General features: G+C 42.8%; 1 protein-coding gene across 2 annotated transcripts in view; it reads left to right on the forward strand.

The window, feature by feature from the left end:
* POLR3A (RNA polymerase III subunit A) overlaps positions 1 to 20,616 on the forward strand; it is a 52,943-nt gene that overhangs the window by 20,599 nt on the left and 11,728 nt on the right. For both annotated transcript variants that reach the window (XM_060111569.1, XM_060111558.1), the window contains exons 15-21: positions 1,430 to 1,594; positions 4,308 to 4,480; positions 12,220 to 12,331; positions 13,325 to 13,443; positions 14,987 to 15,124; positions 16,939 to 17,109; positions 18,449 to 18,562. In XM_060111569.1, the coding sequence (XP_059967552.1) occupies positions 1,430 to 1,594; positions 4,308 to 4,480; positions 12,220 to 12,331; positions 13,325 to 13,443; positions 14,987 to 15,124; positions 16,939 to 17,109; positions 18,449 to 18,562 (992 nt within the window). The remainder of the gene's footprint in view (positions 1 to 1,429; positions 1,595 to 4,307; positions 4,481 to 12,219; positions 12,332 to 13,324; positions 13,444 to 14,986; positions 15,125 to 16,938; positions 17,110 to 18,448; positions 18,563 to 20,616) is intronic.

The following is a 20,616-nucleotide window of genomic DNA, read 5'->3' on the forward strand; positions in this document are numbered from 1 at the left end:
CTGAAGAGGCTTTTTTTTTTTTTTTTTTTTTTGCGGTACGCGGGCCTCTCACTGTTGTGGCCTCTCCTGTTGCGGAGCACAGGCTCCGGACGCGCAGGCCCAGCAGCCACGGCTCACGGGCCCAGCCGCTCCGTGGCATGTGGGATCTTCCCGGACCGGGGCACGAACCCGCGTCCCCTGCATCGGCAGGCGGACTCTCAACCACTGTGCCACCAGGGAAGCCCCTGAGGCTAATTTTTTTAACCTGCCTCACCTGGTCAATGGATGTTTTGATAACGTGAAGATCAGGTGTAACAGTGAGAGGATTTATTTATTTATTGACTTACTTATTTTTTAATATCTTTATTGGAGTATAATTGCTTTACAATGGTGTGTTAGTTTCTGCTTTATAACAAAGTGAATCAGTTATACATATACATATGTTCCCATATCTCTTCCCTCTTGCGTCTCCCTCCCTCCCACCCTCCCTATCCCACCCCTCTAGGTGGTCACAAAGCACCGAGCTGATCTCCCTGTGCTATGCGGCTGCTTCCCACTAGCTATCCATTTCACATTTGGTAGTGTATATATGTCAGTGCTACTCTCACAGTGAGAGGATTTAAATGCGAGCCATCTGAGTCCCCTAGACTGATTCAGCCCAAAGTGTGGTCCACACACCAATGCCGTTCAGGCAGCATTTACTTTCTGGGTCCCAGGCTGCTAACAGGCAGTTCCCCAGCAGGCTGCACTGAGTAGCACTGATTTAGATTGGGTTTTGCTAGCAAGGCCTAGTGACGAGAAGTGGATCTGCAGAGCTCTGTACTAAAGAACTGAACCGCAGAGCCTCTCTGAAGGTCACGGGTTTTCTGCTGTCTCATGATAAAGAATAAATGTTTTGAAGAGCACTGATTTTTTTCCCCCAGGTTTATAACCATTCTTTTGAAAATATCCTCTCTGGTCTTTAACGTATTTTGGCTTCTTGTTTTAGATTGTGTTTTGTTTGTTTCTAGATACAAATTTCATTTTGTTGTTTAGGCTTTTCATGCTGGTGCCACTGTTAGTCTTCAGTGTCTTAGGTAAATAACAAAGCGCTTTATAAACAACACTTCCTTGTACATGATTGAATTGATGCTCAGAACACCCCCACGACATCAAGACGGCAAGAGCTTGATCCTGTCATCCACAGTTCACGGATAAAGACAATGAGTGTCAACTAGTACCTTTCAGAGTTAGGACTATAGGGTAACTAACTAGACCTTTCATGCTTTTCAGAAGTTCCTAGATTTCTCTTTTTTTCCCCCTCAAAACAAAGTTTTTTTAAGAGCATATCTATTTGTTCTGCTTTAACTTTTAATACGAGAACAAATTTTCTCAACTGCCTCAAATTCATTTTGGAATGAGGCAACGTAATAATTGTCTGTGTAAGTCCATAATCATTGTTTCCTTCCAGACGTCACTATCCAGAACAGCGAGCTGATGACTGGCAGCATGGACAAAGGAACGCTGGGATCAGGATCCAAGAACAATATTTTTTACATTTTGCTGCGAGACTGGGGGCAGAACGAAGCTGCCGATGCGATGTCACGGCTCGCCAGGCTGGCCCCCGTCTACCTGTGTGAGTATCTCAGCATCCTCGTTTTATTGCTAGAAGTTATTGGTGTTTCAGGGGTTTCTTTTATTGTTTCATCCCCCTGCCCCACACACATAAACACACACAAAGAGAAGGATACTTACTCCAGGCTAAACTGTTTATGCTTTTCTTAATGAAATTAACTTGATACTGACTAGTTTGGCTACAGATTTGAATTTGCTTTTCAGTTCTCTTCTCAAAAGCTACGGTAGCTCCCTAATGCCCATCAGATAGGATTGTTACCTAAAGGGCCCTTCACGGGCTGCTTCCAAGGTACCTGTGCAAGACTATCACCCTCTGGGTCTTCCATGGTTCGGCCCTACAGGGTTACTCAGTATTTCTCTACCATCCTTGCACTATTCTATTACCTCTGCTTGCTGATGCTTTGAACATACCACAGGCCAGGAGATTTTTTGTATGCCCAAAAACATCTTTAGTCTCCTCTTACACTTGACTCTTTGGCTGGGTTTAGAATTCTAGACTGAAGATTATTTTCCCTGAGAATTTTGACGGGATTGCTCTACTCTGTTCTAGCTTGAAGGGTTGCTGGAAAGTGTATTTCCGTTCTTATTCCCCAATTTTTGTATGCGAATTGTGTTTTTTTTTTTTAATTGAAGCAATAGTGGATTTACAACGTTGTGCCAGTCTCTGCTGTACAACACAGTGACTCAGTTCTACACATACATCTATTTTGTTAACATTCTTTTTCATTATGATTTATCACAGGATATTAAATATAGTTCCCTGTGCTAGGCACATTAGGACCTTGTTGTTTATCCTGAATTGTCTTTTTATTCTGGAAGCTTTGAGACTCCTCTTTGTTTCTGGCATTCTGAAAGTTCACAATGACACAACCTTGCGATGGGTCTGTTATCACTCATTGCACTGAGCACTGTATAAGCTCTCCTAATCTGCAACTTGTGTCCTTCAGTTCTGGATATTTTCTTGTACTTTTTCTGATCATTTTCTCCCTTTTACTTTCTCTGTTCTTTCTTTTTTGAATTTCTGTTCATTGTCTAGTAGAGTTCTTGGACTGATTCTCTGATTTTCCCTGTTGTCCATTTCTTTGTTTCTGGATTCAATTTTATTGTAACAACTGTTGATTTTTAAAAGTTTTTTCACTATCATATATTTAATTTCCAACCCAACCATTGTTCTTATTTGCCAGTAGTTCTTTGGGGTTTTTTTGGGTTTTTTTTTTTTTGGCTGCATTGGGTCTTCATTGCTGCACATGGACTTTCTCTAGTTGTGGCGAGCAGGGGCTACTCTTCGTTGCGGTGAACGGGCTTCTCATTGCAGTGGCTTCTCTTGTAGTGGAGCACGGGCTCTAGGCTCATGGGCTTCAGTAGTTGTGGCACGGGGGCTCAGTAGTTGTGGCTCACAGGCTCCAGAGCACAGGCTCAGTAGTTTTGGCACACAGGCTTAGTTGCTCTGCAGCATGTGGGATCTTCCGGACCAGGGCTTGGACCTGTGTCCCCTGCATTGGCAGACAGATTCTTAACCACTGCGCCACCAGGGAAGTCCCTTGCTGGTAGTTCTTTTCTTTTTCTTTCCTTCTTTTAATTTTTTTTTTTTTAAGGCTTCCTATTCTTGATCCCCAAATACACCTTCTCTATCACTCTGTCTCCCACAGGCGTAAGGATCTGGGGCCTATTTCTTGTAGGCAGACCTCAGAGACATTGCAGGTTCAGTTCGAGACCACCACGATAAAGTATATACCACAATGAAGCAAGTCACATGAACTGTTTGGTTTCCCAGTAGTTACAAAAGTTGTTTACACTATACTATAGTCTGTTAACTGTGCAATAGTACTGTGTCTTAAAAAACAATGTACATACCTTAATTACAGATACTTTATTGCTAAAAAATGCTAATCATTTGAGCCTTCAATGAGTCATAGTAGTCACAGTACAGATCACCATAAAAAATATAATAATGAAAAAGTTTGAAGTATTATGAGTATTACCGAAATTTGACATAGAGACACAAAGTAAGCAGATGCTGTTGGAAAAATTGTGCTTTTAGACTTGTTCAACACAAGGTTGCCACAAACCTTCAATTTTTTAAAAACCACAATATCTGTGAAGCACAATAAAACAAGATATGCCTGTACAAACTTTCCACTGGGTTTCCCTGTTTCCAGCACCTATATTACCTCCCACAGAACCTGAGGATTTTCTTTCTGAGACTTTCCAGACTCGTGGCCCTCCTTTCTGCAGCCACTTTCACACATCCCCTTCCCCACCCTACTAAGCCAGTAGCCTCTCGTAGGCAGATATTAGGGTTAGGATTACTGTATAGTTCCATCAAAAGTGGAGTTTACATTTGTTTCTTAGTCTCTGTATTTCGGAATAATAATTTCTGATAAAGGGAGTCGGGGCAGAGAGGTCTCTGCAATGCTGAGAACCAGCAGTCAGATGGCCCACTTTCCATAGCTGGCTTTCTCAGGCGCTCTTTACTATTTAGTGGCTGTCTGCTTTATAGTGTAGTTAGTTGGGACATCACTGTAGGTTGTGAGGTCTCAGAGGAGTTAGTGAGTCTTAGTCGTTGTTGCATAACTACCTAGAGGCTGATACAGGAACATTTCGTTTAATTGGGTTGTAACAAGTTCTCTGAAGGTATAAACTTGTTTCTGTGCAGCAGGTTGACTAACATCCATGGCTCTCTCTTCCTGCTCTCCCGGGCAACTATTCTGCAGCTAACCGTGGATTCTCAATTGGGATTGGTGACGTCACACCTGGCCAAGGACTGCTGAAGGCCAAGTATGAGTTGCTGAATGCTGGCTACAAAAAATGTGATGAGTACATTGAAGCCCTGAACACAGGCAAGCTGCAGCAGCAGCCTGGCTGCACTGCTGAGGAGACCCTGGAGGTGAGTCTGGCTGTTCGGGTCAGTTTAGCCACTTCATCACTGGGTGGCGCTGTAGGTCCTGAAGAGAAGGAGCAGAGGTGAGTGGGAAGGAAAGGCAGTGGCTTTAGCCCATCTCCGTGCTGTGCAGCTTGTGTGTGTTCTAAAGCGGGGAGGGCCTCCCGTTAGATCCGTTACATCGCTTCCAGCTTTCATGTTCTAGGTGGTGAAAACACGGGCATCTGTTCATTTGGCCACATGGGGCTGCTCTTGTTCCAGCATCGTGCTTGCGCCCCTTCTGTACCTGGTACTTCAGTGCCTCTGCCCTTCCTATTTCCAGCATCCTGTGGCTAGAGACTGACACCACAGCTCTTTGAATGGGTGGTCTTTGAAAGAGACATGGATAATTCCTGTCTGAGAGTCACATACCAGTCTGCTGCCCTCTCACATTTGGAGCTAGGTTAGCTGAGAACTGGAGCAACACATGTCAGAGTCAGAGTTGCCTGAGAGTCCTGCATATTCTCTGAAGCAGCCTGGCTCAGCAGTCTGCCTGCACCAGGGTTTTGCCTGGCTCTCTTCTGCCTCCCCAGTAGCCTGGGGCTCAGAGCTTTAACTCACCTAAGCAGAGCAGAAAGGTTTTTTGAACAGTAAGAAATTTTCTGATGAAATTAACTTTTTAAAGCAGACAGAAATCAGTGTTGTGTGAGGTGTTCACAGTTAACTCATTCTTTTTGTTGTTTTTTTAAAATTTTTATTAGAGTATAGTTGATTTACAATGTTGTATCAGTTTCAGGTGTACAGCAAAGTGAATCAGTTATATATGTATATATATATCTCCACTCTTCTTTAGATTATTCTCCCATATAGGCCACTACAGAGTATTGAGTAGTTCCCTGTGCTATACAGTAGATCCTTATTAGTTATCTATTTTATACATACATTTAGCTCATTCTTTTATTTCCTTTTAAATTTGTTTTATTAGTTAACTGTTTTATACAAATTAGTGTATACATGTCAATCCCAATCTCCCAATTCATCCCACCTCCACCGCTCCCCACACTGCTTTCCCCCCTTGGTGTCCATATGTTTGTTCTCTACATCTGTGTCTCTATTTCTGTCTTGCAAACTGGTTCATCTGTACCATCTTTCTAGATTCCACATATATGCATTAACATACGATACTTTTCTCTTTCTGACTTACTTCACACTGTATTACAGTCTCTAGCTCCATCCACGTCTCTACAAATGACCCAATTTCTTTCCTTTTTATGGCTGAATAATATTCCATTGTATATATATATACCACATTTTTTTAACGTCTTTATTAGAGTATAATTGCTTTACAATGGCGTGTTAGTTTCTGCTTTATAACAAAGTGAATCAGCTATATGTATACATATATCCCCATATCCCCTCCCTCTTGCATCTCTCTCCCACCCTCCCTGTCCCACCCCTCTAGGTGGTCACAAAGCCCCAAGATGATCTCCCTGTGCTATGCGGCTGCTTTCCACTAGCTATCGGTTTTACATTTCGTAGTGTATATATATATATACATGCCACTCTCTCACTTTGTCCCAGCTTACCCTTCCCCCTCCCCGTGTCCTCAAGTCCATTCTCGAGTAGGTCTGCAACTTTATTCCCGTCCTGACCCTAGGTTCTTCATGACCATTTTTTTTTTTTAGATTCCATATATATGTATTAGCATACGATATTTGTTTTTCTCTTTCTGACTTACTTCACTCTGTATGACAGTCTCTAGGTCCATCCACGTCTCTACAAATGACCAAATTTCTTTCCCTTTTATGGCTGAGTAATATTCCATTCTATATACGTACCGTATCTTCTTTATCCATTCATCTGTCAGTGGACATTTAGGTTGCTTCCACGACCTGGCTAAGTAGTGCTGCAATGAACATTGGGGTGCGTGTGTCTTTTTGAATTATGGTTTTCTCAGGGTATATGCCCAGCAGTGGGATTGCTGGGTCATATGGTAATTCTATTTTTAGTTTTTTGAGGAACCTCCATACTGTTCTCCATAGTGGCTGTATCAATTTATAATCCCACCAACAGTGCAAGAGGGTTCCCTTTTCTCCACACCCTCTCCAGCATTTGTTGTTTGTAGATTTTCTGATGATGCCCATTCTAACCTGTATGAGGTAATACCTCATTGTAGTTTTGATTTGCATTTCTCTAATAATTAGTGATGTTGAGCAGCTTTTCATGTGCCTCTTGGCCATCTGTATGTCTTCTTTGGAGAAATGTCTATTTAGGTCTTCTGCCCATTTTTTGATTGGGTTGTTTGTTTTTTTAATATTGAGCTGCATGAGCTGCTTATATATTTTGGAGATTAATTCTTTGTCAGCTGCTTTGTTTGCAAATATTTTCTCCCATTCTGAGGGTTGTCTTTTAGTCTTGTTTATGGTTTCCTTCTCTGTGCACAAGCTTTTAAGTTTCATTAGGTCCCATTTGTTTGTTTTTGTTTTTATTTCCATTACTCTAGGGGTGGGTCAAAAAAGATCTTGCTGTGATTTATGTCATAGAGTGTTCTTCCTATGTGCTCCTCTAAGAGTTTTATAGTGTCCGCTCTTACATTTAGGTCTTTAATCCATTCTGAGTTTATTTTTGTGTATGGTGTAGGGAGTGTTCCTTTTTTTTTTTTTAATTTATATATTTTATTTATGTATTTTTGCCTGCATTGGGTCCTTGTTTCTGCGCGCACGCTTTCTTGAGTTGCATCGAGCAGGGGCTACTCTTCGTTGCAGTGCATGAGCTTCTCATTGCAGTGGCTTCTCTTGTTGTGGAGCACGGGCTCTAGGCACACGGGCTTCAGTAGTTGTGGCAAAGTAGTTGTGGCTCGCAGGCTCTAGAGCGCAGGCTCGGTAGTTGTGGCACATGGACTTAGTTGCTCCGCGGCATGTGGGATCTTCCCGGATCAGATATTAACCCCTTGTCCCCTGCATTGGCAGGCAGATTCTTAACCACTGCGCCACCAGAGAAGTCCTAGGGAGTGTTCTAATTTCATTCTTTTACATGTAGCTGTCCAGTTTTCCCAGCACCACTTATTGAAGAGACTGTCTTTTCTCCATTGTATATCCTTGCCTCCTTTGCCATAGATTAGTTGACCATAGGTGCATGGGTTTATCTCTAGGCTTTCTATCCTGTTCCATTGATCTATATTTCTGTTTTTGTGCCAGTACCATATCGTCTTGATTACTGTAACTTTGTAGTATAGTCTGAAGCCAGAGAGTCAGATTCCTCCAGCTCTGTTTTTTTCCCTCAAGATTGCCTTGGCTCTTCAGGATCTTTTGTATCTCCATGCAAATTTTAAGATTTTTTGTTCTAGTTCTGTAAAAAATGCCATTGGTAATTTGATAGGGATTGCATTGACTCTGTGGATTGCTTTGGGTAGGATAGTCATTTTCACAATATTGATTCTTCCAATCCAAGAACATGGTATATCTCTCCATCTGTTTGTGTCATCTTTGATTTCTTTCATCAGTGTCTTATAGTTTTCTGAGTACAGGTCTTTTACCTCCTTAGATAGGTTTATTCCTAGGTATTTTATTCTTTTTGTTGCAATGGTGAATGGGATTGTTTCCTTAATTTTGCTTTCAGATTTTTCATCATTTAGTATACAGGAATTCAAGAGATTTCTGTGCATTAATTTTGTATCCTGCAACTTTACCAAATTCATTGATTAGCTCTTAGTAGTTTTCTGCTTGGCATCTTTAGGATTCTCTATGTACAGTGTCATGTCATCTGCAAACAGTGACAGTTTTACTTCTTCTTTTCCCATTTGTATTACTTTTATTTCTTTTTCTTCTTCTCTGAGTGCCGTGGCTAGGACTTCCAAAACTATGTTGAGTAATAGTGGCGAGAGTGGACATCCTTGTCTTGTTCCCGATCTTAGAGGAAATGCTTTCAGTTTTTCACCACTGAGGACAATGTTGGCTGTGGGTTTGTCATATATGGTCTTTATTATGTTGAGGTAGGTTCCCTCTGTGCCCACTTTCTGGAGAGTTTTTATCATAAAATGGGTGTGGAATTTTGTCAAAAGCTTTTTCTGCATCTATTGAGATGATCTTATGGTTCCTATCTTTCAATTTGTTAATATGGTGTATCACATTGATTGATTTGCATATACTGAAGAATCCTTGCATCCCTGGGATAAATCTCACTTGATCATGGTGTATGATCCTTTTAATGTGTTGTTGGATTCTGTTTGCTAGTAGTTTGTTGAGGAGTTTTGCATCTATATTTATCAGTGATATTGGTCTGTAATTTTCTTTTTTTGTACCATCTTTGTCTGGTTTTCCTTTTAGGGTGATGGTGGCCTCATAGAATGAGTTTGGGAGTGTTCCTTCGTCTGCAATTTTTTGGAAGAGTTTCAGAAGGATGGGTGTGAGCTCTTCTCTAAACGTTTGATAGAATTCACCTGTGAAGCCACCTGGTCCTGGACTTTTGTTTCTTAGAAGATTTTTAATCACAGTTTCAATTTCATTACTTGTGATTGGTCTGTTCATATTTTCTATTCTTCCTGGGTCGGTCTTGGAAGGTTATACCTTTCTTAGAATTTGTCCATTTCTTCCAGGTTGTCCATTTTATTGGCATAGAGTTGCTTGTAGTAGTCTCTTAGGATGCTTTGTATTTCTGCGGTGTCTGTTGAAACTTCTCCTTTTTCATTTCAAATGTTATTGATTTGAGTCCTCTCCCTCTTTTTCTTGATGAGTCTGGCTAAAGGTTTATCAATTTTATCTTCTCAAAGAACAAGCTTTTAGTTTTACTGATCTTTGCTATTGTTTTCTTTGTTTCTATTTCATTTATTTCTGCTCTGATCTTTATGATTCTTTTCCTTCTGCTAACTTTGGGTTTTGTTTGTTCTTCTTTCTCTATTTCCTTTAGGTGTAAAGTTAGATTGTTTGTTTGAGATTCTTGTTTCTTGAGGTAGGATTGTATTGCTATAAACTTCACTCTTAGAACTGCTTTTGCTGCATCCCATAGGTTTTGGGTTGTCGTGTTTTCCCTGTCATTTGTCTCTAGATGTTTTCTGAATTCCTCTTTGATTTTTTCAGTGATCTCTTGGTCATTTAGTAGCATATTGTTTAGCCTCCATGTGTTTGTGTTTTTTATGTTTTTTTCCCTGTAATTTATTTCTAATCTCATAGCGTTGTGGTCGGAAAAGATGCTTGATATGATTTCAATTTTCTTAATCTTGCCGAGGCTTGATTTATGACCCAAGATGTGATCTATCCTGGAGAATGTTCTTTGTGCACTTGAGAAGAAATTGTAATCTGCTGTTTTCAGATGGAATGTCCTATAAATATCAATTAAATCTGTCTGGTCTCTTGTATCATTTAAAGCTTGTGTTTCCTTATTAATTTTCTGTCCATTGGTGTAAGTGAGGTGTTAAAGTCCCCCACTATTATTGTGTTACTGTCAACTTCCTCTTTTATAACTGTTAGCATTTGCCTTATGTGTTGAGGTGCTCCTCTGTTGGGTGTGTATATATTTATAATTGTTATATCTTCTTTTTGGATTGATCCCTTGATCATTATGTAGTGTCCTTCCTTGTCTCTTGTAACATTCTTTATTTTAAACTCTATTTTATCTGATACGAGTATTGCTACTTCAGCTTTCTTTTGATTTCCATTTGCATGGAATATCTTTTTCCATCCCCTCACTTTCAGCGAGTTTTTGTGTCCATTCAGCAAGCCTGTGTCTTTTGGTTGGAGCATTTAATCCATTCACATTTAAGGTAATTATCAATATGTATGTTCCTATTACTGTTTTCTTAATTGTTTTGGGTTTGTTTTTGTAGGTCCTTTTCTTCTCTTGTGTTTCCCACTTAGAGAAGTTCCTTTAGCATTTGTTGTAGAACTGGTTGGTGGTGCTGAATTCTCTTAGCTTTTGCTTGTCTGTAAAGCTTTTTTTTTTTTTTTTTTTTTTTGTGGTACGCGGGCCTCTCACTGCTGTGGCCTCTCCCTCTGTGGAGCACAGGCTCCGGACACGCAGGCTCAGCGGCCATGGCTCACAGGCCCAGCCACTCTGCGGCATGTGGGATCTTCCCAGACCGGAGCACGAACCCGTGTCCTCTGCATCGGCAGGCGGACTCTCAACCACTGCGCCACCAGGGAAGCCCCTGTAAAGCTTTTGATTTCTCAGTTGAATCTGAATGAGATCCTTGCCGGGTAGAGTAATCTTGGTTGTAGGTTCTTCCTTTCATCACTTTAAGTATATCATGCCACTCCCTTCTGGCTTGTAGAGTTTCTGCTGAGAAATCAGCTGTTAACCTTATGGGAGTTCCCTTGTATATTTGTCATTTTTCCCTTGTTGCTTTCAATAATTTTTCTTTGCCTTTAATTTTTGTCAGTTTGATTCCTATGTGTCTCAGCGTGTTTCTCCTTGGGTTTATCCTGCCTGGGACTCTCTGTGCTTCCTGGACTTGGATGGCTATTTCCTTTCCCATGTTAGGGAATTTTTCAATTGTAATCTCTTCAAATATTTTCTCGGGTCCTTTCTTTCTCTCTTCTCCTTCTGGGACCCCTATAATGTGAATGTTGGTGCATTTAATGTTGTCCCAGAGGTCTCCTAGGCTGTCTTCATTTCTTTTCAATCTTTATTCTGCTCCTCGGCAATTATTTCCACCATTTTGTCTTTCAGTTCATTTATTCATTCTTCTGCCTCAGTTATTCTGCTATTGATTGCTTCTAGTGTATTTCTCATTTTGGTTATTGTATTGTTCACCTCTGTTTGTTTGCTCTTTAATTCTTCCAGGTGTTTGTTCTTTAATTCTTCTAGGTCTTTGTTAAACATTTCTTGCATCTTCTCGATCTTTGCCTCCATTCTTTTTCTGAGGTCCTGGATCATCTTCACTATCATTATTCTGAATTCTTTTTCTGATAGGTTGCCTATCTCCACTTCATTTAGTTGTTTTTCTGGGGTTTTATCTTGTTCCTTCATCTGGTATATAGTCCTCTGCCTTTTCATTTTGTCTACCTTTCTGTGAATGTACTTTTTGTTCCACAGGCTGCAGGATTGTAGTTCTTCTTGCTTCTGCTGTCTGCCCTCTGGTGGATGGCATTTAGCTCATTCTTAATCTCACTAACTCTTAAAGAAAAACAGAGAGAGAGAGAAATGAGTGTTTCTCACATAGAAAATTACTTGAGGCCTCAGCTGCACTCATTTTTAATGGAAACATGACTCCTAACTGCTTCAGCATTGTAAGTTGTGAGTTGAGAGATGACAATCTGGATGAGCTCATGGACTAGAATATTCCTATAGAGTCACCCCACAACATGCTTAACTGGTGGTAGTTCAAATGTGTTCTTAGCAGAGAGACAAATTTTACAAATAGCACAAGCAACTCTCTTTTACTACATATTACATAATTTGTTATAAAGTATAAGATATTATACTTGTTTAGACACAGTATACACATGCATGAGTATGTACAGTAACATATATATGGATACATTGCCGTATAGGGTACTGTACACAAAGCCAAGCAAGCACATTGTACTTTATTGGCTGTTTAAAGAATTTCCCAAGGTTTTGTTACTGATCGTTTTTTCCTTACACACCAATTATGGCAGCCTGTGGAAGATGTCAGTCTGTAGAGACAGGACGTCTTGGTCTTCTAAGGCTCTGAAACCTTTTATCTGCTGGGAATCTGACATCTTGCTGAAATTCTTCACATTTCCTTAAACGTCTTATTGAACTTCGGTAATCACAGAGCCACCACGCATCTCCCTTTCTCCTGTCAGGCTTTGATCCTGAAGGAGCTGTCTGTGATCCGTGACCACGCGGGCAGCGCCTGCCTCCGGGAGCTGGATAAGAGCAACAGCCCCCTCACCATGGCTCTGTGCGGCTCTAAAGGTGAGTGCCCCCCTCCGGCCGCTGCTGTCACTGCGCTGCATGTGGGCTGGCTGGTTGTGTTCTAGGAAATGCGAGTCAGAACTTCAGGCCTGGCAGTTCCCTGGCGGTCCAGTGGTTAGAACTCTAGTCTTTCACTGCCAGGGCCCGGGTTCAATCCCTGGTCAGGGAACTAAGATCCCACAAGCTGCGCTTCAAAAAAAACAAACTTCAGGCCTTTTGTTCATAAAGGCCTGAAGTTTTTTAAATAATACATAGAGAAAGAGACTTAATTATTTGCATTTTTAGAAGTCTAACTCCTTTGGAGAAACATTGGTCATGTGTGTGGGTTTCTGAGTTTGAGGGTGCTTTGAGTAAACTTGATGTTCTTTTTTAAAGAAAAGAAAGAAAACCTGTGGATTTTTAAAATAATGTGTTGGATGATAATTAAAAACACTTAAATGTCATAGTTAACCATAACCTAGAAGCATTAGGTTTCATGATACTGCACTCAAATTCAGAACCTCCTGCTTTTCCTGTTTCTGTAAATTTTTGACAGAATAAAGTCCAGTCTCTTTAATCTTGCTGCCTTTCACCCCATATTCTCCTACTCCCTGCTCCTGGTACATACCCCACACTCCTATCCTGTGTCTTTGCTTCCCACTCTCCCACCCACTTTGGAATTCCTCCCCCACGTCTTCTATGTCTAAGTCATAATGTCCTCCAGATGTCCAGCTGGTTGCCGCTGCCTTCTGGAAGACTCCCCTGGAAGTCTTTCCTACAACCCCAAAGTGCTCGTTCGCCCCTGAGCAGCTCTAGCCCTGCTCAGCTTTTCTTGTGTTACTGACAGCTCTACCCTGTGTTGCTCTAGTTCTGACTTTTACTGTCCCTAGACTATGAACTTGTTGAGGATAGGGGGCTGTGCCACGTATTCCTGTTTTATCCCACAGATCTGCTTGTGCTTCATTTAATGTCGTTTTGGTAAATGAATGTTACATTCCTGACCTGCTTCCCCAGGTTCCTTCATTAACATATCACAGATGATTGCCTGTGTGGGACAGCAAGCCATCAGTGGCTCTCGAGTGCCAGATGGCTTTGAAAACAGGTCCTTGCCTCACTTTGAAAAACACTCAAAGGTAAGCAGTAGCAGATGAGGCAGAACTTTGACGGACAACTTTCAGCAGTGCAGAAGAGAGTCACGGAAGCTCTGGGGCTGCCAACCAAGGGGCTCCTGGAGCTGGTGTGTAAGGGTGGCAGCCGCTCGGGGTTATTCCCTCTGCAACCCAAACTTGAGTCCTGTAGAAGGAGCCTTGTTAAACTCGAGCTGTATAACTTGAGTTTGGACCAAGAGGGTGGATTTCAGATTCCCATCCAACTTACCTTAAGTGTTCAAAATGTGTAGTTATCATACATGTGCATTCAATCTGTATGCTTACTTGGGGGGCACTTACATAAAAGTGTAAGGATTTTTAAACAGTGAACATGTAAAATGACCAGGCAATTCCAAGTTTTCCTCTCTGGAATTCTTAAACTCTGCTTGTAAATGACTTCTGGTTTCCATTGGCCCTCGTGGTCTGGACACTAGTGTCAGCAGAGCACAACTTAGAGCAGATTTGGTCACTTAGTAAATTCTGGATGGAGTCAGCTGTTATTCACACTGAAGCAGAGATGCCCCAGCTGTACCTGCCCAGTGGAACTGTAGGATTTCTGTCCAGCCCCTCCTGGGGAGATAGGACTACTGTACTGAGAATGGACAGATATTCTCTGTATCCGGCGGCCTCAGGAACAACTCAGGTTCTCTGCCCAAGACCAGAAATCACTAGAGGTCAGGCAGCCAGCTGGTCACTGGAGTGGTACCTGACTATGCTTATCTGGCTCAGAGTCAAAGCCTGACCAATTTAGAAGAGATACCAAGGATATCCAGTGCTAGACTTCGGAGTAGATGGTGCCTGCCTAGAAATGCCAGCTGCCCCTTAAATGAAATAGGGAAGCAGGAGGTTAGCCTGTTCATCTGAGTTGTCCTCCAAGGAACACAGACCTATCCAGATCAAAGGCCATTTGGAATTTCATATGGTGTTTTATATATGTTTGTTTCTTTTACAGGTTTTTTTTTTTTGAGATACATTTCATTTATCATAATATTCACCTATTTAAAGTGTAGAGTTCAGCAGCTTATTATGTTCACAGAGTTGTATGATCATCATCACAGTCTAATTTTAGAATATTTTCAACAGCCCAAAATTGAATCCCCATAAACATTAGCAGCACACGGTTATGTTTTGGAGGTGGACAGGTCTGGCCCACAGGAAGGGTGTCTTGGGAGGAGTCGTTTTCCAGGTGAGGGGCAAGCTGTCACAGTCAGCAGTGCCCTCTGAACCGAGGTTGGTAGCTGCCTCCCTGGTCTAGGGGTAGCAGCCCAAGCTTTGGTTTCTCTCTCACGAGCCACCTGGCTGCCAGGGGCACCAGCACCAACCCTGGCTGGGGCCTCACCCTCCTTGTCTCTGGTAAGGATGGTCTGGGCTAAATTGTTTCTCCTTTAGGAAAGGGCATAAAACATGAGAGTGCATTGGGTGGGTATTTATAGTCTAAAGTTGAGGCATTTTCTGATTTGAATGGGTTTGGAATTGTGGATCTTGAACTTTTTTGTTAGATTTTTCTTTTTTTCCTACCTCTCTTTAGCTCCCAGCTGCCAAAGGCTTTGTGGCTAACAGCTTTTATTCAGGTTTGACACCAACCGAGTTTTTCTTCCACACGATGGCTGGCCGGGAAGGTCTGGTTGACACAGCTGTGAAGACAGCTGAAACAGGATACATGCAGGTAACCTGAAGAAATGTAGGCCATTAGCAATGAAGCAGGATAGGGTCTGCAGATCTTGACTGCTGAGTGTTTGCTTATTTTGTACCTGAGCTCTAATTTATCCAGTCTTGGTATTTAAAAGGAAAAATTGAGAGATGTAGGGCACCCTAGAAATAAACAACATACAAAGGTAGTATGTTCCAAATCACAAGTGTCCTTCGAATGATGAAGACCAGGCCAAAACCACATGTACCAAAGCATTGCTGGAGGAGAGCATGGACCCAAGTGCATCCCAGGGCACGTCATCGAACCGCACTGAGCCTCTGATTCCTAATACACGGAGGTGGGGTGACAGTACCTACCTCGTGATTACAAATTGAGAGGGCTCTGCTTCTCACTGTGCAACTATTTATATAACCCATTATCAATATCACTCCAAGGGACTCCAAGAACCTATTCCAGTGCCCGCAGGAGGGCTTGGACACACTTGGAGGGCTGGCTTTTTCTCCATTGTATGTACAGGTGTAAGATAGTAGTCTCCGGGGACAGGGCTGAGCTAGACACTCCTCTATGCCTGTGCTTCTCAGACTGCCGCAGAAGGACCCCTGATGGCAGAGGAGTGAAAACACATCCTACCTTGTTCTTCCATAAGACCACAAGGAAAGGATTTCTCGCCAGTGTCTAATCTCATTTCTACTCTGTACTCCATAATCTATGTTTGTTTGTTTTTAATTTTTTGATGTATTTATCTACTTACAACACATGATGAAGTTAACAATCCAAGTTGCTAGGCCATGAACTGCTGTGGCTTTATGTCCCTTTTCTCCCCAACCGTGGATTGAGAAGCACGGCCCTTTGCATACTGGGAAACCAGGACTGATAAACCAGAGATGCGAATGAGTGAGCCAGAGCACACAAGGCTGATGAGGGCAAAGTGGACCCGAGTCAGTACACACCTATTTCCATAACCTTGTCTGGACCTCCTGTAGCATTGCTGATAACTGCTTCCCTTTTAATCATCTTTTGATGGGAAATTGCCCTTTAGCTTTGGAGTGTGCTGCTTTTGTCAGAAACCTAACAGCCTGTGAAATGCTTTTACCACACTTGCCCAAATGTCTGTTGACTTTATTTTTTGTCTTTACCTTTTTTGAAGTGGAGAGTATGGCTTTCCCAGAGCAATGTGTTAGCCTAGAACAAATTAGTTGTGGCATGAGGGATTTTTGTTTTGAAGTTGCCTGGAGGAAGATTTCTTTCTTTTTAACTCCCTGAGCCCCCATCACATTGCTGGCTGGAGTGTTCTGCTGGTGGGAGGTTCTCCCTAAGCAGACTTGAGAAATCGCTGCTGCCTGCTGGTTCAAAAGCAGTGCCATTCCTGTTCTCTCTTCCCCCTCTGTCCCAGAAGGTGGCCTGCACCTGATCCTCTGTAATTCATATTGAAGTCCACGGGGGTCCTGGATTAAGTTGTGTTTAGAAATGCAAAGCAATTGCATTAATTTATACCTTAGGGAGACAGAGAGGGAAGGCAAAGCAGCCTAGGAAAACAGTGTTTGCAGAGTCCTTCGGGGGTGATGGGGTTTAAATTGCATGTATTCTAAAACACTGAAGTCCTGGAGGCTGGAGCATATTCTAAATCCCACTGCACAGGCTAGTGAGGCCCTTGTGGGCCTGTTCTTGCAGTCAGGGGACTCTTTTTAAGGGATTTCTAATAAAATGTTTTTATGTGATTAAAGCGCTGGTAACCTTGAAACTCAGAGTTGCAAATCTCAACCTCTGTATGCGTGACTAGTCTTCTCAAAGCAGCTGAGCTTTTGTCTCCTCTCCTCCTTTTACTTTAGAGGAGGCTCGTAAAGTCCCTTGAAGATCTTTGCTCACAGTATGATTTGACAGTCCGAAGCTCTACAGGCGATATCATCCAGTTCATTTACGGGGGAGATGGCTTAGATCCTGCAGCCATGGAGGGAAAAGATGAACCCTTGGAGTTTAAAAGAGTTCTGGACAACATCAAAGTAAGATTTAGCATTATATCTGTCAGGGTTTTCAAGGCCCGTTCTTTAGAATGGAGGTGCCCTTTGGCATAGCACACAGTTAATGCTGTCGTATCTACCCAACCACTGAGTTAATATTTTTCTTTTTGTGTTCCTTTGCATAATTTCCCCCAAGTATTAAAGGAAAAATAGTTTCTCAATTTCAAAGTCTAATTATTGGTAGTAATCAAATGCCAATAGAAGAGGGCTTTGTCTTCTTGTCTGTATCTAGTAAAGTGTAATAGGGACGGGGTTAAAGCCATGGGTGTGGAGAAGCAGGCACATTTCACACACTTTAACTGGGGGTATCATTTAGAACAATCTTCTTGAGAGATAGCTGGACAACACTGATCTGAATTTAAATGTGGGTGCCTTTGACCAACATTTAAATTCCACTTATAGGAATTTGCCCTACAAAAATGACCTAAATGTGCCAAGAATGTTCTTCCAGAATTGTTTATAGCAGACACGGACCATCAGTGGAGGACAGGTCAGATACAGACTGGTCCGTCCATGAGGGTGATGTGCAACCATTAAAATTTTAGGGGAGGGCCTCCCTGGTGGCGCAGTGGTTAAGAGTCCGCCTGCCGATGCAGGGGATACGGGTTCGTGCCCCGGTCTGGGAGGATCCCATATGCCGCGGAGCGGCTGGGCCCGTGAGCCATGGCCGCTGGGCCTGCGCATCCGGAGCCTGTGCTCCGCAACGGGAGAGGCCACAACAGTGAGAGGCCCGCGTACCGCAAAAAAAAAAAAAAAATTTAGGGGAAACCCCATGAGCTTGGAGGTGGGGGAATATTTTCACTCTTGAAATTTTGGGCTCTTTTTTTTTTTTTGCGGTACACGGGCCTCTCACTGTTGTGGCCTCTCCCGTTGCGGAGCACAGGCTCCGGACGCGCAGGCTCAGCGGCCATGGCTCACGGGCCCAGCCGCCCCGCGGCATGTAGGATCCTCCCAGACCGGGGCACGATCCCGTGTCCCCTGCATCAGCAGGCGGACTCTCAACCACTGCGCCACCATGGAAGCCCTGGGCTCTTTTTAAAAAACAACAATTTGTGATTCTAGTGCAAATCTGGGGTGGGGTGAAGGTTGGGGAGAAATGGCATGATACCCACTGAATAGCCCACAAGCCTTTGTGTAAGATGGAGTATCAGTTTATCCCATTTTCACCTTCATATTAAAGGTAGAGTCTACAATTTGTTTAGAAAGAAAAAAACATCACAGGTTGCTAAAAGCTCACTCTGAGTGAGGTTGTTCTGTCTCTTGTAAATCCCTTCCTCCAGTACTGCCCCCCACATCACTCTGTTTCCTTTTGATACCCAAGGCCGTCTTCCCGTGCCAGAGCGAGCCTGCTCTCAGTAAGAATGAGCTGCTCCTGGCCGCTGAGTCCATCACGAAGAAGAATGAGTTTCTCTGCTGCCAGGACAGCTTCCTTCAGGTGAGCTCCGCGGGGGCCATGCACCCGGCTCTGCTGTCACCAAGGAATTGTTCACCAAGTGCCAGCAGTGCACTTTATAAGCTGGGGGGGGGTGTTTATGTAAGAGTGTTTCTTGTTAAAAAATTTAAGACTGGCCCAGGCAGAGTCTCAGCAGTCAACATAAAGAATTTATCTCATGTCTTTCTTAGTTTGTCTTTTGCGCAAGTGTTTCCCTGGTAGAAGGAAAATGCTTTAGTTAGAGAACTGATTTTTTTTTTAAACCCTGTCCCTGTCAACCCCCTACAACCCACTTTTTCATCCTGTGGGCCATCTCCTTCCTTGGTTGTTCTGAATCCCAATCATTTGTAATAGTAGTAGCATTGTTTTAAATAATGCCATTTATTGTGTCTTATACAATAAATGATGTCATAGCATTTACTTAATACCATTATCATTTTAAATTGTTTTTTTTCTTACTGTAACATGGGTTAGAAATGCACAGAGTCAGCCTTCCATTTTCTTCCAGGGACCTGTTACCTTGACATCCTCATAAGGTTTTTTTGGTTCATTTTTATTTCACTGACCTGCTCCTTCCTGTTTATAATCATGGTTATGATCAAAAGCAGCGTGGCCAAAACAAAAAGCAAAAGGATACAGGAATCAGTACCTGGTTCCCTTTGTGTACTGATTGGTGATTCAAACATAGCACAAATGTATCCCTTGAAGTATATCAAAAATAAAAATAGTAAAAAACATAAATAAGAATGTTTTAGTTAAAAGCGCTTCACTCTGTTCTTCCCCATGACAAGATGTGAAAGGTGAAAAAGAGACTCTTCCAGATCTTAAGATATTTAAAATTAAGAGTCTGGCTAGGCTGAGTGCCTTTGTTTTGGTTTTGTTTTTTCACCGCTTTTCTTTTTCTTTTTTTTTTTTTCTTAAGTAACAAATGAGAAGTGTGATTTGATTTTTCTTCGCGATTATATTTACTTTTTTATGTTTCTGTTTCTCCTTGAAGACCTTAACTGAGACAGGCTATGAGAAATATAACGAGGTAACGTGCTTACGTGCTGTGGCTGCCGAGCGTGGAGGAGTAGTTCTGCTGCACCCCAGCTGTCTGCCAGGCCCGGGGACCACAGATTTCTGTCCCGGTTCTGGCAAACAGGGCTTCCCTGTTCATCACTTTGGACTGGTCTTTTCTTGTCTTAGACGCGGTTTGACGGTAACCCCCTGACCAGCAGCATTTGTGGGTTCAGTGAGCACTTGTTCAGCCGTCCCCTCATGCTGTACGCCCCACAGATCACAGGGACACAGAGGTGACTGAACATGTCCTCGTCCTCCCGTGGCTCACAATCTGGGCTCAGATTTGCCAAGAGGGTCTGAAATCCACTGGCCAGAGCAGATTTTTCTGAGCTGCTGAAATGTTGTCCAGCCATGGCCCGTGTCAGAGCCGAGGAGACAGAGGCAGCTCCTGGGTGGTGCTGAGCCCTGGCCCTGCCAGAGGCCGACAGCTGTGCTCACAGACGCACTGTGGACTGAGTTTGAGAGTTAGCTGCTGGTCAGTTGTGTGATTAACTGCCTGCCAGCTGCCGTGTTCTGAGTTCCCTTAGTATGCATGGGTTGGTCCAGCTGAATTCTTAGTAGCTTATTTCAGTTTCCATTTCCAAAAAAGTGAGCTTTTTTCCTTTTAACCTAACTTCCAGAATATCTGCCCTAACTCTTGTGTAAGGGAAGTCATTCCTTTCAGCAAAGCCACCAGAAGCATGTCCACGTGGGTGGCAGCTGAAAACTGTCCTTTCCAGCACCTGAGCTGGGGAATGGTTTGAGGTGTGTGCTCTTGACTGCTCATGTGTGTGGAGTTTCTCAGATGAAAACGCCCTGGTCTGCTTGGCCTTGGGCTCCGGCAATCGAACAGCAACATCTGGTTAGCCTGTGCCTTGAACACCTGGCAATCGAATGGCAACATCTGGTTCAAGAAGGCTTTCGGAAGTTCGCCCTAAAGGACACAACCACAGCTAGACAAGTAGTCTCAGGGAGGACGTCACCCATGTAAAGGAGGCTCTTAAAACTGAATAATA

Source organism: Mesoplodon densirostris, chromosome 1 (genome assembly GCF_025265405.1).
Source record: "Mesoplodon densirostris isolate mMesDen1 chromosome 1, mMesDen1 primary haplotype, whole genome shotgun sequence".
Lineage (NCBI taxonomy): Eukaryota > Metazoa > Chordata > Mammalia > Artiodactyla > Ziphiidae > Mesoplodon > Mesoplodon densirostris.